The 26,064-nt window shown below is 36.6% G+C and overlaps 1 protein-coding gene across 1 annotated transcript; it reads left to right on the forward strand.

The window, feature by feature from the left end:
- On the forward strand, window positions 1–26,064 carry LOC140229647 (uncharacterized). The gene is made up of 8 exons (XM_072309889.1): window positions 1–37; window positions 2,007–2,324; window positions 3,602–3,703; window positions 10,127–10,282; window positions 18,956–19,120; window positions 20,303–20,354; window positions 23,197–23,267; window positions 24,708–26,064. Exons 1-8 carry the CDS (start codon window positions 1–3, stop codon window positions 24,995–24,997), a joined length of 1,191 nt encoding a protein of 396 aa, XP_072165990.1. The 3' UTR covers window positions 24,998–26,064.

Here is a 26,064-nt window from a genome sequence, read left to right on the forward strand (position 1 = left end):
ATGTCCCAGGACAAGCCGATTCACAAAGTTATTCCGCGTTTGTCGCGGGCAGGATGCCGAAATAACAAAATTTGCTTCCGCAACCCTTCCGGGGCTTGTCCGCTCCCAAGTGGACGTCCGCCCTAAGGGTGCTGTGATCGTTATTCCGAAGGTTCGTTAATCCAAAACACACAAATTCCCTAAAGCTAAATTTTCGTTAATTCGAAAATGAAACAGGGTTCGTTAATCCGAACATTTGTGGCGTTATCCTGAAGGTTCGTTATTCCACAAAATTTGTTAATCCGAAAATGAAATTCGGAATAACGAACCATCGGAATATCGAGCTGTAACCGCACCACAGTGCATTACTGTATAAACATTAAGTTAAATTACATGTTATTGTAATGAATATAATGACATGCTTTTCTCAATAATTATTTGCTTTAACATCGTTGTTCAAAAATATTCATTATGATGTATGCTTTGTGATACACCATTCAACACCTTAGCATTCCTTTTTCAGAACATTTATGCTGTTAGGTTTCATATACCTTTGCCTTCAGTAGTGTGAAAATCAATAACCTTGATGTATTCTGCATTTTTGGTGCATACAATCTGTACATGCAATTATGGTGCATTCAAGATCATGCAGTAATTATTATCGATATTAACTTGTGAGTCTTGTTGTTTTGGAAATCCAAAGAGAATTACAACTTGTTTGGTACAAATTATTTGCTGTATATATGCTTAATTCCTGTAAATGACAAAATGTAAGACTTTTGGTCATTCCACAACGGGAATGCAAAAAGAGCAAAGAGAAAATCCATACAACGTCTGTGTGGTAATGAAAGCACTTCAGAGGCATTCGGGAAATTTCGTTAACAGCAGCAGACGACGTGTCATAATTTTAACAAATATCACACGTGCATTCTTTGTCACGGAAGAAGAGGACAAATTACTTCGAATTAGACTAACTGTGATATTCTTCGAAAGAAAAGGTGGCACAGGACGCTACAGTGCACAGCTAAGAAACCGTAAATACTGGAAAGGCGTATTTGATATTTTAGAAGGCAAAGATCATCGTGTTTTAGAGTTCCAAAGTCCCACCAAACAATGGTGAATGTGAATGAATAGCAAACCACCCACGCGGCCGAATGCATAACTCAAACAGCAGCGAGGCTAAGCAAATGCTTTGTTCAAAGTGTTCGCGGCGGGCAAGTGCATGTAGACACATATAATTTCACCTTTTATTTGATGCTTATTGTGGTTGCTGATGAGGTTTTTAAAGCAGTTCATTATAATCACACGGAAAAAAGCCTCAGATTCACTTTGCATTGGGATATCATTTACCCTGGCCCCAACCCCCCCCCCCCCCAAAAAAAAAAAAAAAAATGATGATAATATCAAAACAACGCGCACCTGGTGAAAACAAAAAATACCTTGGAATCTATGCATTGTGTATAGGACGCATTATTCAATTATGTTAATAGTCTGTTTTTGCTTTGCTGAGTCCATTCAGTGACGTCACAAATATTAGGGGTATTCTGCCAATTTCGATAGGTTTTCAAAATAGAAAGGAGAATGGTATTCTCGCTTTATGTTGCACACATTTTTTCCGTGAGGTGGGGAATTGTATCAACTGGGGCTCGCTTAAACCCTATATGCAAGTTGATTAAATATTATTCATGTTTAACATCTTTGAATGGACGATTTAAAATAGAATGCACGAGAGGGAGACAAAGGATGAAAAATAAACTCCAAAAAATTCCGGTGTATTAGCAGATCTATTATAAAATTCGTTTTCAGTCTAACTTAAGAAAACGTTATTGGCTCACTTGATCCTTAATGTTTACTTGTATTTTGTGTTTCCCACTCTCTATCCTTTCGTCCGTTAAGAATAAACTAGTTTCAAAGACATAGAAGGGGCTATAAATCATTCAATTTGTGTGCATCTTTAATTGCCGGATATGATATTGATTGAAAAGTCCCATTCCGTCATGTTTTCCTGTGTTGTGTCGATTACACAGCCTATGAGAACGGTCCGACCTTTGACAAATGTCAAGGGGATTGCACCAAGGAAGTGAACGGCCGAGAATTCCAGCTCTCGTGCACAGTACATGGGACCAAACCAAACGTCACAATATCACTCAAAGCAGCTGGGAAGTCGGACATAACTCTCCTCCCAGCGTCCTTCGAGACACGGGAGGATGGTACCAGCGACCAAACAGTCTATGCGAACGTCTCTATGAGCTCTGATAGTAACAGCGAAGCATATACATGCAATGCCCGTGGAGAAGCTGTTCAAGGGATGGCAAATGCAACGATAACAGTGACCGTGAAATCAGGTAGGACTTTCACTGAAAAAAACCCCACCCCAACAAACACAAAACAAAACAAAAACAAACAATAAATACAAAAACAAAAACAAACAAAAAATACCCAAAAAAATGCAACCTCCACCCGAAAAAACAACAACAAACATATGAACATGGACCGTATTGTAAATATCATTACACCCCTCCCGTACTCGCCTTCTCGTAAAACTCACCACTGCTTACTCAATGCAGCTCAAGGTTATAATCTCATGCTGAAGGATTGAAATCCCCCTTTTTTTTGTTCTGATTTCAAGGAGGAAAATTAAGTTATATTGTACGCTTCATTTTCATTGTCGCCCTAAATGATTTGCATAATACAACACTCTTGACCACTTACAGTATCGATAAACATCGTAACTTTCTCATAAATTATCATTTTTTTTCCGACGCTAATCATGCTAAGGTAGGTTTCCCTGTTTCAGTTCGAACATCAAAGAGTTGCGTTAGATCATGGGACAATGTATGGTCTTTTTTGGGGAAAAGTAGATCTACCTAACTTATGATTTCATATTTCAAACTTGGACGTAGTGATTTCATATACACGTAACAATAATCAGGAGTCTCTGGTTAATTGTATAGATATTTTAGCCTGCAAAAAGCCAATACATCGATTTGAGGCACAACCATAGAAATTAAAGGAAGTGACAATCCATTACATCTCAAGTCTGCCATTGACATATTGTAGTATACTCGCCTCATTTTCTTTGCAGCCAACATAATTTGTCCATAAAGTCATGTGCAAATTTGGCAAGCCGAAAAGTTCTTTCATCTAATATCAAAAAAATTCCTAAAATGTCTACCATTTTATTCGTCTACCTTTACAGTGGTCTGGGAGATAATCATATTGATAGCTGTCATGGAATTACACAGGACCTCTACGAATTGGTTGATAAATTTATGAATGAATCGATTGATTGAAATGTTCACGAGAAAACGTTTCCATGTAGCCCATAAACGAGCACACACGCACACACACACGCACACACACACGCACACACACACACACGCACACACACGCACACACACCCTCTCACACGCACACACACACACACACACACACACACACACTCGTGTACATTTATATACACCCACCACACGCGTTTTAGAAAGATCACAGCTAGGTATGTTTATTCGTTTATTTGCATACCAAGGATAGTTAATGCCGTTGCTTCTCCACTTACATGGTCATCATTCTTAAATTTTTCTTTAATTCTTCTTCTTCTTTTTTTTTTGTCGTTTGTGTGCAGGAGGACTTTCTGTGGGCGCTATTGTCGCAGTAATTGCGATACCTCTTATCGTCTTGGGTCTGGTGTGTTTTCTTGTGTTTAAACTCACACGCAAAAAGCGAGGTGACGGACACAAAGGAGGTAGATATCATTGTTTAACGTCTTTTAAAGCAATGCAACACAACACAAAACAACAAAGTTACATAGATTGACATGAACCAACTGCCCTTCTGTGTAGAAAATGGCCCGACAATGACTTTTGATGGTCTTAAATAAAAAATGACAATGTAAAATTTGGTAGGTGTGATATATGCTCAAATACCATGCTCTGTGAGTAAGATGTGAGACCCCCCCAAAAAAAAAACAAAAACAAAAACAAAAACAAACAAAAACAAAAACAAAAAAACAAACTCATCACAGTGTTGAAACATTCATAGTTTAACACAAAATTTAATGATTATATACCGTGACAATTATGTGGAAATCGGCAAACATGCTAAATGGCCTCAAATACCACATAATGTGATTTATCAAATATTGAACTGAGGCATAAACATGATTTTCCCTTAAGTCACACATTCAACTTCTGGGCACCTCAATAGTTTTATTATTTATATAAGTGAGATAAATGTTGACCGTAAGAAAAAAAAAATGTATATATAGTTTGATCGAATTTGGCTCTAAATTAGATTGAGTTCGGAAGACAAGCGGTGAGTTGACAAACAAGCTCCGACTATCTATCAACTCCTCTGCCCCCCCAAGGAAAAACGCAGTATCTAACATTTTTGGCGATTTTCACTTTTTTGCATAAATATAGTCAGTGGGCAATCCTTCTTCATATGACATATTCAGATTTTTGAAAAAATGTTTAGAAAGCCACTTTTCCGTAACTGCCAAACGCAGTATCTACACTCAACTTGCACTTTCCCCAAGGAAAAACGCAGTATCTACATGATGAATATTTCCCCAAGGAAAAACGCAGTATCTACAAAGCTAGTCTTAATTACCAGACACTGTTATTTATATATGTGAATACTTTGCCGGTTGTTCTGTAATTTGAACGTAAATTACTTTCTTTAGATATACTTGCTCAATAATAAGACATAATGTTCAAAATATCTAACCGAAACAATACTGATTAGTAAATATTTTGATGAGATCGTGATCCTAATATAAAACACTGTGTGTGATTAAGACTAACCGAGTGCACATTAAACAATACAACACAACACTGACAGCTTGCAGCTAGCTGCACTGATGCTGTGCAGCAGTCAGCACAGGGCCCGGCTAGTCAGCATACAGTGGGAGTGTGTACTTGGAATAAAACAAAATGTTGTCGTGGGGAAAATTACTCGTGAGCCTAGCCCTCAAGAAAAATTTATCTGCAGATAATGAGTAAGTTATTCAAAACTATTTCAATATTGAAAGAATAAAGCTGATTGTTTGTCACACGAAGCGAAGTAAACACAATGCATGTTTGTCACACGAAGCGAGGTAAACACAAATGCATACATTTGTGTTTACTTCGCTTCGTGTGATAAACGATCAGCTTTATTCTTTCATATTCTACCTCAATGATGAACATTATCCGTACTATAACTTGTTGTGAAGTAACTTTGTTAGGCCTAGACCCTTGTCAAAATTCCTCAGGCTCCGAATCCGAAAGTTTCTTCGAAAGACAATAGGCCTAGATCTATATGTGTTGTATCGGATAAACGTCAGGTTATGTAACATGTTAAACCCTCCCATACTCATAGATCTAAGTCTAAGTCTTTTTTTAGACTTGTCTAGACAGTAGGCTATGCCTAACGTTTGAGTCTTGCGTCTCTTTTCTAATGTTAGACTTAACGTTTATCAGAACTTTCAGGGTCCGTATTCCGAAAGTCTAAAGAAACATCTAGTGTAGGACTTGAATAGGCCTACTCTAGGGCAGGCCTGTAGTAAAAAGTCTAAAACTTAACCACTTTTTAGAATCCTAGGTCTAGTGAAGTGTCAATGTTCAATTATCTACTCCATACCATACTTATGTCTTAAAATTACAGAGTTGACAATACTATAGATTAGGGTCCATGGGAAAAATAGGTACCCACGGTAAATGGACGAAATAGAGAAAGTTAAGAATAAGTTGTATTTTAATTCTTATCGGATCTAGACAGTGTCTAGACCCTAACCGGTTAGTGAGACTGGGTTGCGTAAAATGCATGCATGATCCCATGCTGCATGCTACATAACTTACGAGTAAAAAAAGTTACATTACAAATTTACATGACGTTAAACTTAGGTTCAATCCAGAAGGAATAGGCCTAGAGAGCGGATGTCACTTCATTCTAGACCGGTTCTAGATGTATTTTTTTTTTTCTAATCAAAGAGTCCTGGCTCGTGTAGGGCTTAAACCTTCTGCAGTTCTAACGTTAGGCTATTTTTTTTTCTGTGAGCATCGTGCATGTATAGCCTGAGGCGGTAGACTCGTGTAGCCTGCTACGTAGCCAGCCTAGAATAAACGATATTTAAAAACTAGACCTAGTCTAGATCGATCTAGGTCCAGACATCCGATTTAGATTTATTTTGGTCTAGACAGACTGTAACTTAGTTAGACTGTACAGATCTAGATCTAGTATTCTAGATGCTAGTTAGCGGCTAGGCCATGTAGCATCACATTACAGCCCTGGCAAGCTTCATATTAAACACGTATCGACGTAACGTTAGGCCTACAGCAAGATCGGTCTGGGATACCGGTACACTTTTAAGCAAAACGTTCCAAGAACGATCTGTTATTTAATAATCTCATGAAGCCTACTCTGTAATCAGGGCATAAATGGGGGGGGGGGGGGGATGGAGGATGCATCCCCCAGGGCCAGAGAATACTTGAACAATGATGTATACATGCATACATAATTATGGCAGAAGATTAATCCTAGTCATTCCGCTGTAGATACTGCGTTTTTCCTTGGGGAAATTCGTTCCATTGTAGATACTGCGTTTTTCCTTGGGGAAATCAGTCAATTGCGTGGGGTTTCCCCAAAGTATCTACATTTTCATCAATAACTGAAAAACAAAACAAAAACACAAAATGATATTTTCCAGGAAAATTGGTAGCTAGATAGACTAAAATTCCACAATGAAGGAATTTTTCAAAAGAGTATATTTTCCAGGGGCTTTGGCAAAAAGATAAAATGGTGAATATCTCGGTTGTTTAGAAATGGAGCTGGATGTAGATACTGCGTTTTTCCTTGGGGGGGCAGTCCTGCTCCCATATTCTGGATGAAATTTAAAACCATGTACCCATTGACAAATATTCTATGGCCCGATAAGTGGCCACGAATCATAAGGTGGAGCGACACCTATTTCTTGCGGTCCAGGGCCAACGGGCAATCAACCGCCAATGTCGAGAATTGATGTCTCTTGAAACTTTAACATTTTTCCAATTTGTACTATCAATGGAATATAAATCAGAGTTCTCGATTTTGCAAGCAATCCGTCATGCACATCCAGGGATATTTCAGAGAAGTTTCTTATAAAATTGATTCCATGTTGTATTGGTCTGCCTTCATATCAACCTTGTCTGTCCAGTGAGTATTTGCAGTAATGGCCTCTTATGATGTAGTAAATGATTGCCGTATGATTATGCTTTACCTGTCATCTTCTCGCAGACAACTGCTGCACCTGCTTCTGGATGCACCGTGCTTACGAGAGGAGTCCAGATTGCGAAGGCAACGGAACCGAACTTGGTACGTTTGTTCGATTTATTCATATCTACAGCCAAGGCTGTAAATGTACTACACGTTTACTGCTGTATCACATACTCATGACATGGCGAGATTAGATTGCCGAAAAGGTCATGCGCCAACAGGTAACAACATTTTTTCTTCTACCCGAACATTCATGATAACAACGCATTGAGTTTATGTGCCGCGTGCATGATCAACGCACTATCATAAAGTATAAAGAATCTACCTGCTTGTCTCTGAAATTAAAACAAAACGAAGGAAAACAATGAAGGCGTAGAAACAACCGGGCAAAACTATCAACAGAGAAAGAACTGCATTAATCTCCGTGTGAGCAATCAGGCGCGGTGGAGCACCCCAATTATCTCGCAGAAATCCATCGGCAGCCGAGCCTCATTTGCATAAAGTAAACAACATGTACTCGCGTAGTTGAGAAAGAGTAAACAACTTCTCAAGCTAATAACAATTTAAGGAAACCTATTTTCGGATTAAAATTGAGTTAGTTTGAATTTGAAAACATGTCCGAATATGCACATATAACATATTAATGGATTTGACAATGATAAAATGTGAAATTTTAGCGAAAACCTGGCGAGCACATTGCCAAAAATATGCCTCGAAAATCATCCTAAAATTCACGAAGTGTGATTGCGGAACCAAAGTGCCATTCGAACAGAGTACACCGAAATTTATTTATCTGCTTGCATTTTAAATGTCATACCGTAATATTCCCGGCCATGGTTGTGTCGGAAAAAAACAGAAGGTGATGTCAAAAATGACACGAACGCAACGCGTACAGGTCGGTCCCATGTATATGTAATCGCGTGACTGTAGCGTTGCATGTCACAGCACACACAACACTTTGCTGCATGCAGCGTGCGCGGCAGCAGCTCAGCAGTCACCGCCGTGCGACACTCAGCAAAATTGACTGCGTCACATGCAAACCAACAATGAGCACGAAATCCTGAATCTCACGTACTGTACCACGCATGCCCAATATTACGGGAAAAGAAATGACGTCATTTTCAATTGTTTCGCTGACTACAATTTTCTATTCCAAACCCTGTAGAAACAAGTTGATTTCTCTAAAAGTACAGGTGGAACCAAGCGAAAACTTTCACCACATATGGATTGAGGCCTGATAAACTTATGTTGCCAATTTCGGACACATTGGAGCCCGGCCATAGTCCAGTCGGAAAAAAACAGAGAGCATGTTTTGCGAGAGGTGATTTTCAAAACGCTTTAATATCTCAAGTTCTAGTGCAGCAAATTTCATAATTTTTTCATCAAAAGGAAGGTTTTTAAAAACTTAGATAGTGTGGGAAGTTTGAGTTTACTAGCGGCACGCATAGCGGCACAAGGAGAAGGTAAAGATTTGACTTTTTCATGCACACAGTTTCGGGCAGCCGTGGCAGCCGTGGATGCCCGTTGGAAATTCAAATAGAACGGGGCGATAATGAGATGCAAATTGGGGCGCTCCACCGCGCCTGCAATGTGGTGTTTTGAACATCTGTCTGAACTCTGAAGTATAAGACGTTTTTCATGCTTGGACAAGATTGACTCTTTAGATTTTCAACCCTATTTTTATTTTACCTTGGAGCACCTGGCGATGATGGGGTAGTGATGAGCACCCGTACTGAACAGATTCCCTTGGGTAAATAAGAATGTGTGGTAACGTTACTTTTGTCAGTATGAATTGAAGCCATAGCACCTCTCACACTGAATACTCTCACAATGAAATAACTGAGTGGATGGTTACCGTAACTTGAATTGATATCGAAGTGACACACTGTCCAAACTCATATAGTGTTGCATAAAACGAAATAAATGGTCACAGAACAGGAATTATTGTGGGCATGCAGCTCCAATTCACAATGTAAGGTGGTAATCGTACCATACAATGCAAAACTGATAGTAGCGATGATGAAAATAATGATGACAATGAATTTGATAACATGAAGAACTGTTGAACAGCATGACTCATAATGTCTGTAGCATGAAAAATCATAACTTTCCTGAGAAGAGATAGTAGATATGGAAATTCGGAAAAGCATCAAGAGAGTATTTACAGTGAAAGAAAGAGCGGAATAAAAGAAGAGAGGAAGAAAATAGGACATCTTAAGACTGCCCTAGGCTTTGCAACATATTTTAGGAAAACTAAATCATAGAAGGAAATGGTACAACTGTTTTATAATTACATTTGTACCTTTGGTTCGCCAGGGTGAAGGCATGTCATGGTGATGGTTATAATTGAAAATCTATAAAAAAAAAAAAAAAACACGAATGATTTTATAGAGTGAAGTATGTTTTCAAGTGTTCTGTCTTTGGCATAAAATGAAATTAGAATTTTGCGTTTAAAGAAAATAAAAAGTCGTTGACTCACGAGATTTCGGATCAGTTGCCTACAAAGTTGGGAGCAATTATTGACAGGGCTCTATCTACCAAAGCGTAGCTGGGAGAGAGCATGATTGTTCTGTGATGGATGAGAAAGTGGTTATGTGAGGAGCGGGGATAATGCAGGAATAGTCGCGTGGTTCAGTATAAAAAGAGTGTTTTAACATCACGTAGTTGAACTTTTCAAATACAGCTTTGTACCGGCCGTCTGGACCCTGTGGTATGTTATATCAAGAGATGCAATCAATCATAAGTCGATGAATTAAACAGTCAGACATCATCCTGTGAGAATTGAATATTCACAGACTAACACATTGTACTTGATTTCTGACGATTTTGATCTCAGCTTTTATGCAACGGGGACTTCAAGAGTCATCTTGCAGCCAAATCTTTGAATCACTTCTTTCTTTATTAGTCCCATCACAAGAATCGTTGGAGAAACTGAGGACACAAATACGAACCTACAAGCCTGGTGATGCGACAGAAAGTGAACTTAGCGTGAACAAGGTGAATCTCGGGCTATTTGGTGTGATGTCAACTGGCAAGTCGGCCTTCATCAACTCGGTCATGTTTGCCCTGACAGGTAATGCATTTCCTTCGTATCGACACATTTACCTGCAACTTACTTTAAATGTCTTACTGTGGAGAAGTTGGCCAGTTGGAAAAAAAAGGTAGAAACGGAGGTTATTGCATCAAGTCCTGCCCATTTAGTAACGTGATAGACATGTCGCACACAGCAGAAAAGAAACGTTGAAACCATTTAAAAATAATTCTTTTTCTACGTTCATCAATAACCATTAACTATTTTGTCAGCATGGTTTTATCTTGAAATATTGGAATCTCAAATCATTGATTTATAAAAATGATTCATGAATTAAATTGAGTAATTGTCTCCTGTAAGTTTTTATTTGGTTTGAATTTCCTAGTCCAGTCTGCTTAAAGTGGAGACATTGTGGAGCCTTTGTTAAGACAATTCATGATATCATCAATAGTATATTATCAGAAATCATGATGACAGCAGTATAGCAACAGTAAAAAGGTATTGCTCTTTCGATGACTTTGAGAAGTTTTTTGTGTGAGATTTTATAACCTGCATGTTTGGTTGATCCTACAGTTTGTTGGTTTCATGATACACGTATATGTTTTCCGGATGTAATTAACAATTTCGAAGGACAAACCCCCCCCCCCCAAAAAAAAAAAAACAAAAAAAAAAAACGACAACACAGAACCATTGTGTGAAAACATAACAATTTTAAAATCCAAGAATTTGTTTTTGTCCACGTGATGAAACTCTAACGTTTCTGTTTACTTATTCTTTGTATGTTAAGGTTATTTTGAACATAACGTGGACTTTCCCTCCCGGAAATTGCTCAAATTATGGTATTATAGGCCTGTACTGTTACTTCTCTTTGCTAAATCACGTGCACAGGCTGCTTTCTTTTCCTTCTTTGTGGCAGTGTCATATACAGTACTGCGCCAGGTTTCTGATTCAGATTATTGGGTTATAAACCAGTAAACTATATGAATAATTCATTTCATTTATGTTATATTTATATTGATTTCTGATGTTAATCACTATCGTCTTTTTTTTTTTGTCTGATAATGTTGACATGAATTCCAGTCATCATGTCGTCGGTGTTACCACGAACCGACGCTATTTCGTTTTTGAGCGAAAATGCAATTCTGAGAAAATCGCGTTTAAAGATCTCACAAGTTTTAGACAACGTTTTCAATGACTTTTCCTGTCTTGTGTGTGAAAATTTTGACAGGGTGATGAGAGTGGAAGTTGTTCTTCCTATCCATAGTGTAATTTTAGTGTGAATTCAAAAGAATTACGATATTTCTGTCTTCAAACTCACTGCGTCGGTTCGTAAATCCATCGTTTCTTGCGCGCACTATAGGTTATGTACTTAAGCGCGGGTCTCACGAACCGACGTAAGTTGTATTACGCCGGTTCGTGAGACCCGCGCTGTAGGGCCTGCACAATAGGTAACGTGCAATACGCGTGTATTTACGAACCGTCGCTATTTCATTTTCGTATGTGTTTACATACAAATACTATTAGGGCTATACCTGCTTATCAACAATAACCTTATTAATTGAAATTAATTGTCATGTAATGATTATTGTGATGATTATAATACATTAGGTGATAATTAAGATGATAATATAAGCCAGTTTCTCTTAATTGTTCTAAAAAGCGTGTTGTCCTTGTTTTCATCTTCATTTAGCATTGTTATTAGAGCTGTCGTTGATCGCTCCAAAGATTTCTTTGCCCTCCCCCCCTCCTTTTTGGTGTGGATATATTATTCAACACTTTTGCATGTGGACATTTATTATTTGGTAATTAATATGTACTCGGTATACTGTGTTTCATATTTTTTTTTACTTTTTACTGTTTTATTTTTTACTTTTTTAACTTACTTTCTTTATTTTTCACATAATTTTTAATTCAAATTCAGTTCACTTCTTTCATAATAATTATGAATGTTTGTTCTAAGATGAAGGATACAACCGCTAAATATAGGGAAAAAGATGTGCCAGTCAGTAATGATTACTTGCATTTACTCATCTTTCATACTCATGCACTCTGTTATTTCTTTCTCTGAAATAATCTATTAATTTCTTTATTTCTTATTATTCCACATTATTTGTGACTTTTACTTTGTCACAATTTTTGTCGGTGTCATTACTGCCATTTGGCTTGCATGCGAATTCACTCATAATTCCTCATTTTCCATCTTTCTCTTTCCTGCTCAACAGATTCTTTGATAGCTGCACTTGATCATATAAAAACATAAAACTCATCCTGCATGCACTCTTCGAAACTGATAAACTCCTAAAAATACATAAATATCAAAATTATCAGAATTTCAAGCTTCATTTTAAATATATAACAATGGTCATGTTTTATTATGCCTTTTGCAGCAATATATTGAAGAGGTACATTATGTAATCGAAGAAACATAGGTTCTCAATAAAGTATCAAATTTGAATTATTCAGAGATGAGTAATGACAATGGGAAGGATAACAATTGTGGAAGAGCTCCATAAATCAATAAATATCTAATGGCAAATGGAGATGGAATCAATATTAAAGAATATGCGTAATTCAAGTTCATTATTACATCAGTTCTTGTGTGTTCACAAAAAGAGACACACAGTTCGAACATGCGCACCAAATCTTACAATTTACATTTACATCTATAGCGTGCGGACGGAACATATACAAAAGAAAGAATAACATTCTCAAATTAATATATCAAGCATAATTATGTATATGAACATAAAAAGATGTTGCTGCATATGCATGAAGCTTGTGAGTGCTGCAACACACATTATGCTCAGATGGAAACTTGATGTATATCATACAAAAGAGAAGAGGTACTGCATGTACATGTAGTTACACTATTCACAGGACAGTAGAGAAAATGCAAGAGAGAGAGAAGGAAATGGGTGTCTAAAATAGGTCGATGTAAGGAGTGCCAAGCCAATTAAGTCTCTAATAGTTATACATATATGAAAAGGAAACAAATTAATCACAACATAAATGATCGTGCTCATATTAACCAATAATTAGCATCTAAAAATGTGTGTAGAAAGCCCATAATCAGCCTTTCGCCCCGTAGGCTTGTTACATATGAGAAAAGAGAAATTTTGGCCGACCCCCCCCCCCCCCTCCGAATCCTTAATCCACCAGTACTATAAACACATGTGCTAGCAAATTCACAAGAGGGGTGGGGAAATTCGGCCAAAATTGTGTGTGGTTAAGATAATTAAAAAGAAGGTCATCGGCAAAACTACGGGGTGGATGCAGACGAATTTTCATGTGATGACTAAAAAAAAAAATGCAGCCAAGGGGGGGGGGGGGGGGGAAAGGACGGTGGAGAGGGGCCAAGGCTAATTTGAATCCCCTCCCCCCCCCCAAAAAAAAAAAAAGAAAAAAAAAAAAAAAACACGCCACTGTTTTACAGCACCTTTAAAGGACTCTTAATTTTCTTTTGTAAAAAAAAACGTCTCGAAGTAAAGAATTCCATATTGTAGGCGAAATGTAGACCGATACAGAGTATGAAGTGTACATCCCAAGCTATTAAAGAAAAAAAAAACAGATTATGAATATTATTTAAAGTAAGAATTTCAGTGCGTTTAATCATCTTTAGTCGAGTTGCAAATGACATGTGCATATTTAATAAGAGCACTTAACTTCGAAGCACCCCCAAGCCCTTCTATGTTTAATCATTCATGTCTAAAGGTAGTGCTAGGGCATCCCGGTGGTCTAGTGGTTATGGCGCTGGTCTAGTAATCCGGAGGTCGTGGGTTCGAATCCCGCTTGGGCTGCCTGTGATTTTTTTTTTTTTTTTCACGGCAGCCCACAAACTACACACTGCAGTTGCATGTGTTACTACGGATGGAGACAAATGAATAATCTATTATTTTAATATACAATGTTTGACATCCTTTTTGTAATCACTTTCTTTAATTGTACATTTAGAGACATAATGAATTATTATTAAAAGAAATCATATTTCTGTATTTTGTTGTGAGTTTGCATGGGAGCATACACGTATCATAATTTACAATTTTAGTTAAATAAAGAACATCTCATAACAGAACTGTCTAGTGATGGTTGAATGATTATGTCAATTTGTTATAAGTCCTATCAGTTATATGGAGTGCATTTCCCATGTTTATAAGAATCATACGTAACACATTCAAAGTGGGTTGAAGACAACAAAATAATAAATAAAAAAATAAAGGAGAATAGAATGAATTACAGTTTGAGGTGAGTTTGGCATGTCATTAACTGGATTAATATTATCATCTAGCAGAGATGCATATTTGATTATTTGTTGCATTAATTTCATAAAAATACATACATGTATAACATGTCTCAATCAACATTCAGAATGTTTGCAAAAGGTAGATGAACACGTATCATGAACATGGTTGAAGATGAAGCTGGAACTTTTTGTTAATGGGTCTAAGCTACCATTTGTGACTCTCATAAATCTGTTTTCTGTGAAAATTCGTACAGCGAGGGAAAAGTTTCTGATATACACATTTTGACAGTGTGACACATTTGGTTATGCCCCCGACAATTTAGATTGACTCTCGCAATTATCACCGTTTACGAAAAATAAATCAGTGAAGGGCATGTTAATCCTCAGTCGATAACTATTAGTACTATGCAATGATTATTCAACCATCTAACTTCATCTGATTACAGCATCATCTGAATATTGCCAATGTGCACTTAGAAATTTATCAAGATGTATCACAAGGTTATGATTACCACACCGTAAACCTTCAAGATTTATTATCATGAAATACATACCAATGAACACTTAAAGAAAATCTAACATTCCATATCCACATGAAGCTTGCCTTGATATAAATGTCTCTCAGTAGTGTTATTAAAGTGTAGCAAAATTGTAATTACGACATCACAGAATGGAATGCATGTTTTCACCTTCAATCTTAGAATCTTCTTTTATGTTTCCACTTTACAATCACATTTTAATGTAGATATACCGTCCTTATGTTGTCGCCCTTCATCCCAAGTTCTCCCTTCTATCCTATCTGTAGATTGCCTTCTTTCCTAAGCCACTGTATTCACATTCCTTGATGATAAGCACGATGCTGTACTTTTTTTCTTCTCTGAAACAGTCCAGCTCTTCACTACTGCATGGCATCAGTCATGTGAAAGAAAAGACAGAAATTAAGAACTTTCTATTAAAATCAAACATCATGATACAAGATACAACTTTCATTTTGAGAAAAAGAAATCAGCCAACTAAGCTGTAGTTGAAATCATTTTGCTCTATTTATATTAAACATAAAACAAAATGGTATACAGGATCAAAGAATGTCAAAAAATACTGCTGTTCGTCTTTGATGCATATTCAAATTGTCTCGCCTTTTACATATTTTAATGATGCAAGATCTTATGTCTAGCACTTAGTAAGTCTCATGTAGAAATTAAATTATCATTCACATGAATAAATCTACATGTCCTTGTAAATAAGGCATTGCTTTGAAAAAGCTGAATATTACTAACTGCATTTGGGAAACAGTCTACGACAATCAAACTTCTTTATTATCAGAGACTTTAACATCTTGATTAGACCTAGACTCTAATTACCATTGTATTCACATCCGTTGATGATGTACACGACCCTGTACTTTTTCTTTTCTTTTCTGAGACAGTCCAGTTCTTCGCTACTACATGGCACCAGTCATCTGAAAGAAAAGAAAGAAATTAAGAACTTTTGATTAAAATCAAACATCATGGTACAAGATACAACTTTAATTTTGAGAAGAAAAAAAAAATCAGCCAACAAAACTGAAGTTGAAATCATTTTGCTCTATTTATATTAAACATAAAACAAAATGGTAGGCCTATGCAGGATCAAAGAATGTCAAAATATACTGCTGTTCGTCTTTGATCCATATTCAAATTGTCTCGTCATTTACACATTTTAATGATGCAAGATCTTATGTCTAGCACTTAGTAAGTCTCATGTAGAAATTGAATTATCATTCACATGAATATAAATCTACATGTACTTGTAAACAAGGCATTGCATTGAAGTAGCTGAATATTACTACCTGCATTTGGGAAACAGTCTACGACAATCAAACCTGTTTCTTATCAGAGACTGTATCATTTTAATTGGACCTAGACTCTACATTATCATTCAGCTTTTAAAGGTATTAACCATTCACCTATAAAACAGTGGCATTGTCATGTGCATCATATTTCTTTGATACTGCACATATTTTCATGAAGTCTGTGCAAGAATGCAAATGAAACACGTCTGCTGTTTGGTATTTATCAAAAAAAAAAAAAAATCACTAACCCGGAAGTCCTTGGCCTTAGGAATAACACGTGGCGAGTTAGCAGGAATTGACATTAAAATAGAATAAGAATAGATCTACTAAATAGGCCTTTGCCTCATGAATGTCTGGTCTAATTATAGACTAAGTGAAGTCTAGACCTTTCACTTTTAAGTTACACAGATTTCATATTACTTAGATCTAGACTACATCTAAATCTAGACATCTAATACTATTAGATCTTGGCAACTTTTGTCTTTGTGACACGAAATTAACACGTCACGGATGATATTTCGGCGATGTCCAACAGGATGACAGTACCACTATTACTAAATCAGTAAGTTGACATAGATAACTAACATCAACTTGTTAAAGTACGTTAGAGATGGCACCATATACAATGACCGGTGACACTGACACTGACAGATCTAGCGACTACGTTTAGACTAACGTTAAAGAGTGAGACTAGCCATCTCAGTAAGTCGGCCAAAGACAAAGTCAATACAGGGCTAAGTCAGTGTTACTGTTATGTTAGGCCTAACAAACGTTAACGGTTACTCGGTAAGGTTAGGTTTACCAGGACTCAAGAGTCCTGGTTAAATCAGTCGAGGGACATTTCTTAGGAAGTCCTTCGATTCCAAGAATAAAAAGAGTGAAAGAACAAAGGGAAAAAAGGAAAGAAGAAAGGACAAAAGATTATGTATGGCTGCTGTGGAAATCGACAGCGCCACTGTATCACTATCAATCAAGCGTAAATATATAAACGCCATTTGGTTGGGCCACATTCACAAGTTTTAGGGGAAAAAAGCCCCACCGCTGTGCTTAGGTACTCCACTCGAACTAACGTTAGACATACACTACACACAGTACGGTACTAGGGCTGAATTCACAAGTATACTTTAACACTGCACTGTACAGGAAAGCCACCTAACCTGTAGAGTACTTGTAGTGTTTAGGTAGTATCACTAGACCACATACTGTCATAGATGACATCTACACCAACGCTGCACACTGGCACTGGTCCGACGGTCCCTGACCAGGAAAAATCACTGTTGGACACTAACCAGTAACTTTTTCAGGAATGGACCAGTGGAGATTGGAGGAAAAAATGGGTGGACTCTACCTACTATTACCACTAGTCTAGATGTAGATCTAGAGCTAGACTACCGGTATGGCTCTGAACTGTGTTAATTTGACTTGGTCTTAGACTTCAGCTGATCTTAGTTTTAGTAACTGGTATTACAAGTCTTAACTTAGACTTAATAGTTAGACTTGAAAGTAAAAGTCTAACATGTCTAACTTTATTCTTTACTCTTCCTTTGAGTTTTACTGTTAGACTTTTTATTTTTTTTTTTATAGTTTAGTAGCCTACGCCTACTTTGTCAATCTCATGATTTCATTTTCAACTCAAAAGTCAAGGATTTTAGTGTCTTCGAGACTTTGAAATCTTGCAATCTGCATGTCTTGCACACAGACGTTACGACTACAGTACTCAGTAGTCTCAGAAGTAACGACATAAGTTGAAAAGAAACAATAAATAATATGATTTGGGATCTAATTTGAAATTGGATGGCGTTTACAGACTAGGCTTCATAAGCATCACGCGATTGAATACATGGGACTACACACTACCGCAATTAATGGTTATGGTAGTCCAACTGAAACTGTTATTTTGAGCATGATTTTAATAGGATTATAGCTTACCATTCACTTCACTCGTGGACAGTGGGCTGGCTTAGGCCGTCATTCATCTTTCAGAAGGTTTGGTTCTCACTCTGAGATCTGGATTAGGGCCAAAACCTAATTCTAGGCCAGTAAGTTGAACAAAGCTCAAAGTAATGCAACTGCGACGGTTCGTGAAACCCGCATTGCTCTTCACCGTAGCAATTCGGGTTTTACGAACCGGCGTATCTTTCGTGCGTCGGTTCGTGAAACTCCTTTTTCTCAATTTCTCGATATTTCGAGTACCGTCGTTTTTTTCTTTCTTTGATAAAATTAAGAATAATTAATTTTGGGATCTAAAATTTTGGGATTTGGTAGAGTTTTGAAAGCACTTTCATTTGGTACCAATATCTCGATTTTGAAAATTTTGACCAAAATCGAAATAGCGTCAATTCGTGAAAACGCCGACGATGTATAGAAGGTAAATATGGAAGTCTCTCGGGTTGGGCTGGCGACACAGGGCATGCCTGGTGGCAGTATCAAAGGTTATACCACTTACCGCAGTCCTTATCTGGGTGGCTCTTAAAAAAAGAAGAAAAACTACACGTTATGAGTTTCTCTTGCATAGTATTGAACTTATCACATGGTTTGCATGTTTTCATGCATATGATTATACGCATGTGCATGTATGTAATGTTTGGTATACGCCGGGTAATCAGCGTTTCTTTAATTGCTGGTCACAACTATCATAATGCAGGTGAGTACCACAAACACGCTGACGAAACCACGGACGACCTGATGGCAGATGGTATTGTTACAAAAGAAAAAACACCGTATCACCTGACAAGCCATATCACACTCTTTGACAACAGAGGCCTTCAAACTTACTTGGATGATACCACTCAATATATGGATCAAATGCGTAAGAATATGATTTTCTTCGTGCAACTTAAGTTGAATTTGACTTGATGGTGCCATTTCCGGGGGGGGGGGGGGAATTAGATAAGAAATACGTGTGAAGTCCCGTAATGATCACATTAGTGAAGCGATTTTTAATCAATTTGAGATTTTGAAGAAAAAAAAAAGGAAAAGGTGCTTGCATGTATGTAAAAGAAGAGTGTCTATGTGACACTCGTAGAGTTGTAATCAATTCTACGTACGTGTACATTGAAACATAAATTGAAGTATGCTGCCGAAAATGCTCATTATAGGTGTTTTCATACAGTGGATTTGCACTGCACAAATTATTTCAAAGACATTTTCCATGTCTGTATGGTTTCTTGCTTCCTTTTCTTCAAATATTGCTGAAGAGTTATTTAATACAGTACTTCGCCGCAGGATATAGCTGTATTGCCTTTGTGAGAATTTTAGAAGGTGTAATGATAATCATTATGTATACATCACTCACAAATTTTCTCTATATTTCCTTTAATTGATCAGCTTAGTAGAATGTTTGGTTTCAGTGTACATAGTATACAAATATACCAGGCCTGAAAGGCTCTGGTTGAAATTAAAATGTACATGAGGTGACTTCAGTCGCACTATTTTCTGAGGGGCGCAGTCCCGAAAAAAAAAAAGGGCTACTGAAGTCATCGAAGGCACATAGTTTCAACCGGTGCCTCGAACAATGGCCTGGTATGTTACTGTGATAAAGATATGCTCCCAGGAAAGATAATAATGAGCAGACCGACAGACAGACACACACACCTACACACACACACACAGGCCTGAAATGTCGTGGTTGCATCTAATTCATATTCGTTTTGTTTGTGTTTGTTTGCGAGAGGCTGGGATATGACCAAGTTATTTGTTTCTCTGTACATGTAACTCCGGGTTCTTTGTTGTGTGTTTTTTTTTTTTTTTGTAAGAAAGAGAATTCTTTATAAAAAATTCATAAAATCAAAATCAAATGAAAAAGCAAAATGCACAACAATACATGCATTCAGTTCAAAGGGAAATAATGTCGGCTACCCTCACATGCTTTAATGCTTATCATAGGGATATGATATATTATCCAAACGTCTACTAAGGGTAGACAGTGTATAATTGCGGTACAATGTGGAATGTAAACAAATTGATTGTATGTTTATCACGTTCCTTTCAGGGTACAACGTCAGTGAAAGGATACACTGTCCTATACATGTGGCTGACGCAAGGTGAGGCCATACTTGACAAAATCAAATTAATGCATGTTGTAGGCACCGTATTAAAGCAAAATGCTTTTGATAATCACATTAAATTCAAAGTATTTTTTCCAGTTCAGTGAAAATTAAATAAGTTTTTGGAGAAGTTTGAATGCTGAAAAAGTAAAGTAAGACTACATTCCATAGATTCTTACATAGGATAGTCATTGGTTTAGGGGACTTAGACCTTACTTGCGTAGTATCTGAAGTTTGTTTTGACAATAAAACATCTCGCTATTAGCTTTAAATAAAATATTATCGCACTCTATCCAAATTATGTAACACGCATCGTGCTCTTAGCCATTTCACACGCACACACACACTAAAAAAATTAATATTGGTAGTGATTATCTATTATAATAATTTCTTCTTTGATTATGTAGGGATATATTCATTCAGCAAAAAATGAAAGTAAACGCTTTTTCAAGTTAATATTTCTCATAGAATATCTGGCTGAAACCTAATCTATTGTATACCATATGAAAGGTAATTCAATTGGCTATCAACTTGTTAGGTCACCAAAACTGAAACTTAACGCATGAGTGAGCACTTGTTATTCTCTACCAGGGCACGAAAGTAAAAATTGCAAAACTGAACAAGTTGTCATTCATGCGTATATGTGCTCTCCCATAGAACAATAAGAACAAACAACAAACATCACACAAAACGAAACATGAAAAAGTCATAAAAATAAACGTTTGATCTCTATCATATCTTTAAAGCGCAAATGATCAATGACGGTTAAAAATAATGGAGGATAATAAAGAATCGTATGTCAAATCTAAATTCAAATAGTATGAAAGAAGAAGTAATTATGAACAAAAATGGTTGAAATTTGAGCTTTCTTTCAAATTAGGAAATTGTAAATAATGTTTGGTTTTTTAATTTGTCTCATGAATTCTTAAATCACTAGATTAAAAGAAGTGAATAATGAAATTCTGCTCATTTAATCATCTTTATGCTTAATATTATTCCCTATATCATTTGAAGTTTGAATTGACAGAAAATTCTTATTTCTGCCCTTTAGATTCCCACTTTGCTTCTCTTTGAGGTTATAAAGGAATAAAGAGAATGAAGACTTATGTTTGCTATTTCATTCATGTCTCTCATTGTGTTTCACTGGTCTTTTGTTGTCAGTGTTATTGTGAAGGGCATTTGTAAATGAAAGAGAAAAAAATGTCAATTTTTGCAATTCTTAATTTTGAGCCTTCGAGGAAAAAAACTAATGTGCTCACCCATGCGTGAAGTTTTCTTTCTTTTTTAATAAACCTTAGCATAATGGCCAATTAAATTATCTTTAATATAGCATATAACAAACTGATTTTCATCAGAATCTTCTTTAAAAAATATGACCTCGAAAAAGTGTTTACTTTCTTTTTTGCTGATTGTATAATGTATACATGCGTATATATATATATATATATATATATATATATATATATATATCATGATTATATAACGTTATGTCCATCATTCAGTTATATGTGTCATAAAGGCTAAACATATTTTGAAATCTGCAGATGAGCTGATCGTTAATATTGATGATAAATATTCTATTATGGATCATTGATATGCCGAATAAGTAACTCAAGAGGGGGAAACACGTAATGCAATAGGTTTTAGTCTGGTACTGATGTGTATCGTGTTCAGTATTTCTTTCCTCTCTGTCAACACATATCCATTTTCATTAGATCTTATCAATTACCTTGTAATAAAGGCTGATGTGCAATACATTGCCAGAAAAGATAGTACATCTACTTAACTTTCCCCCTTTTACCATGGATTTTTCATTGTGCGGCTTTTTGTGCCTCTGCCCGTAAAAAGAAGGTGACACTGTCAAATCTCACATTACTATAGCTTTAATAACGAATGGTTAGGTCGAGATTCCGAAATCTTTAAAATATCGTGTCAATGATCTATGGATTTATTTCAATCTCTCACTGTGGACCTTGTCTTTGCAATTAAAACTATTCTTCGAGTTCGAATCCTGCCTTGTACTTTCACCCATGCAAAAGATGTTTTACCAAATACCCCCTTATGAAAAAGGGAAGTTGTATACTTAGCGAAACAATCGATCATCATTAAAACCCTCTGATAATCTATTATAGAGGCTACCCGTGGTTAATGAGGCATGGTATTAAAACAGCAAATATTAGAATGACAGCAAAAACAACAATGATAATACTTGTCATTGCTAACATCATGGCCTTATGCAATTGTTAGGATCAAATACTAAAATTCTGGTGTCCTGCAATGGCACATTTTCATCAGTAATATATTTCCGATCTGCATTAATTATTGCATGTAGAACCCGTCAAAAATATGGAATAATCATTCAGGGTTTTCTGAATTTCAGTGAACAGCAATTAATTCAAGATGTGAATAGGGCGAAGAGTTGGCTCAGTTGGTAGCACGTCTGCCTCACGATCACGCGGCCCGGGTTCGAACCCGAGTCTGGACTGAGCAATGTTGTGTGTAAGCGTACCGCCCCCTCTAGCCAGAGGCAAAACACTCTGTCCCTCGGATAGGACGTAAAATGGAGGTCCCGTGTATGAGAGAGTAACAATTAGTAATTTATGCACGTAAAAGATCCCGCTTCATCCTTTCATCGCAAAGAGCAGGGTGTTTAACCCGGTGAAGTGCTCCCTCCTCACGTCCAACTGGACCACATGGAAGACCAGCTTAACGTAGCTGAATATGGGCTATCAAGCCATCTTCTCAGACGGAAATGAACAAACAAACAAACAAACAATTTTTTTTCTGATTCATTCGATATTGTATTTGTTTGTTTACATTTGATTTTATATTTTAACAGAGGGGAAACTGCTACCAACGATTTGAATGGATTTCTAATTAAATTTCCCGAAGAGGTAGAAAAGTTGTGTGGTAAGTGACCTTTCTTTATAGGTAATACAATGTGTATATATATATATATATATATATATATATATATATATATAAATATGAAGAGTTTGTTTGCAAAAACCGATAAGTCCATTTTTGAAGATTTTGAAGTACGGTCTCTTTCATAAAGTACAAAATAATACCTTTTAAATGAGATATTGGTCACTACATATAAACGTATATTTTTGAAGTTATGGTCAAAAGAAGCAAACATTTTCGTATTATTCTCTTTATTTTTCTTGACCTTTAATCGCAAATATCTCCATTTGACAAATATGGACTTATCGGTTTTTGCAAACTAACTCTTCATATATATATATATATATATATATATCTGCATAATATATATATATATATATATATATATATATATCTCCATTTGACAAATATGGACTTATCGGTTTTTGCAAACTAACTCTTCATATATATATATATATATATATATATATATATGTATATATGTATATATATATATATATACATTGAGATTTGACGTATTGGCTCCAGAAAGAAATGAAGAAACAAACTGGTAATGCACTTTTGGCCAAAAAAGAATGAGTTTATTCGACTCATTCCTTGAGTCGAATAAATTCATTCAGTTTGTAGCTGCCGTGTTGATCCGTGTATGCCGTGTTTGTCCGTGTAGATGCCGGGCTCTTCCGGCCTTATCCGATGGCGTGTTGCTGCCGTGTTGATACCGTGTGTACAGTCACATCAACCCTCGTCGACTCTCCATCGAGGTCGATACTATCCCTGATCTCCTCGGATAATCGTGTAGATCATTGAGGATCCGTGTTAATATGTGACTTGGGCCTTGGTGAAAGTCAACTCAAGTTATTGTGTACAGGAACAAAAATGAAATAAAGCCGTAAGGCAGGGAGAGTAATGAATTTCTTGGGAAAAGTAGACAGTTATTACTGATCTAGATTTCACGTGCTCCATTTTACCAGTGGTATCCACATCTGTGAATTATGATTGTAATGAGAGCATACCCACCCTTACAACTGTCTCACAAATCAAGTCCGCATCACATTTCCTTTTCGAAGTCGTGATTGGTAACTTCCAGATCTAAAAATGTATTTTTGCGGTGTATTGTATATAATGTGAAAACTAATAAGAATTCCTGTGAGAGTGACGTAATCAGAAATGCAATATGCACATTTTTTGAAAAATATACCACAGTATCTGGCAAATAAAAATAATTCAGCTTTGAATAATGGATCGGGTTTTTTTCAATATTTACCGACATAAGTTTCACTTTAACAGTAAATGAAACTTTTATTTTCCTGTCATTACACAGGCGTTTCTTTGTGGTGTTTTAACCATGCAGCAACATAAGTATGTATGGGCATATTCTGTGTTTGTATTCTTTCCTTATGTTTTCTCATTCTGTCCCTCTCTGTGTCTCATTATCTTTTGAAGGTGTGAAGATGAAATACGTTTTCACGCATAAAACCGACATGGAAAGTAATGGGCGGGATCCGCGGAAATTGTTCCAACGTATTCCAGAGGAGGATATGATCCTAGTTGAAAATTACACACACGAGAACCATGAAGAAGATGTGGAAAGAAGCACAGAGCTGCTGAAATTCATCTTGAGTTGCCTGGAGAGAGCGAAATGTAACATTGAATCGATGGACAGAAAGGAAAAGGAAAGAAAGGAAGAGCAACTCAGGAAAGACATGCAGTTTGCACCGGCAGGAATCCACTGACACTCTGACAGGATCTACGAGGGCAACTGGTGTGAAAGCCAATATTAAAGACTTTCGAGTTAAGCTCTCCCAGTAAACGATGTGTTCGTAATCTACCCTAATTCAGCTTTTATAACATCTGAAAAGAAGACCCAAGACGATTTGAAATATTTCGCGTGTCCAACTCTTCGACAGGCCCACATACAGAGAGCAAATTTGACTTCCATCACCACTGCTACTATATGATTAGTATAGTAATAACATTGACAAATGTAGTAAGAGTAGCAATATACTGATGACACTATGTCCTGTTCACTTAGATTTTCCTATGCTGACTCCCCCCCCCCAAAAAAAAAAAAAAAAAAATGCTCATTTAAACTCATTGTGCGTATTCACTGGTGCTGAAGAGGAGTAGGTGCTCCACGTACATTCATGTCAGAGCCATTTATTACAATAGAGGGCTCTGGTCCATGACCAGCGTTTAAGACGTAATTTTGTTTTATTGCTCCTTTCGTTGTGCATGTAATAATAATGAAAGAGTTGATAGCGATCAATTTGCCTAGTGTGGTTGTGATACCAATGCGTGTCTCGAGTGCAGTTCTTGGTGTTTGTTCTGCGTCCAATTACAATGGAGCCTTTTTAAAATCTTCTGTTTGCTCTATTTAAATTCAGCGATTTTCAGTTCTCTTTAACATGGAGTGATGCTTCCCTGCCAGTAGAGCGTATTTACTAAGTATATTTTCTTTCACACAAGGCATATGACGTATACCACTTCAAGAGGAACAGACCATTGTTATAAGGTCATACCTACCTATCCCCTTCTATGAACTTGTATTGATGAGACAGGCACTTTCTTTGTAATATTCCCATTTCATTATTTTTATTGGTACAATGTACATACCGATTTTACAAGGCTGCTTGTACATAGTTTTAGCCTTTCCTTTGCTACTGTGGTCCCTTAGCAAAGATACATGTATATCTTCAGTCGCAAATACATTCATGGAGTGTTCGGCATGTTTTAAGATTTTTAGCAAGGCTTTTTTTTATGATTGTAATACTCTTCGTGTACAAATGATTAAAGATGTGTT

The sequence above is a fragment of the Diadema setosum genome, chromosome 6 (assembly GCF_964275005.1).
Source record: "Diadema setosum chromosome 6, eeDiaSeto1, whole genome shotgun sequence".
NCBI lineage: Eukaryota > Metazoa > Echinodermata > Echinoidea > Diadematoida > Diadematidae > Diadema > Diadema setosum.

Excerpts from the sequence above, each read along its gene's own strand:
- LOC140229647 (XM_072309889.1), top strand. The coding sequence starts at position 1 with ATGTCCCAGGACAAGCCGATTCACAAAGTTATTCCGC. Across the intron at positions 38-2,006 it reads GATTCACAAAGTTATTCCGC|CCTATGAGAACGGTCCGACC; the intron begins GTTTGTCGCGGG and ends TCGATTACACAG. Across the intron at positions 23,268-24,707 it reads AGAGGTAGAAAAGTTGTGTG|GTGTGAAGATGAAATACGTT; the intron begins GTAAGTGACCTT and ends TATCTTTTGAAG.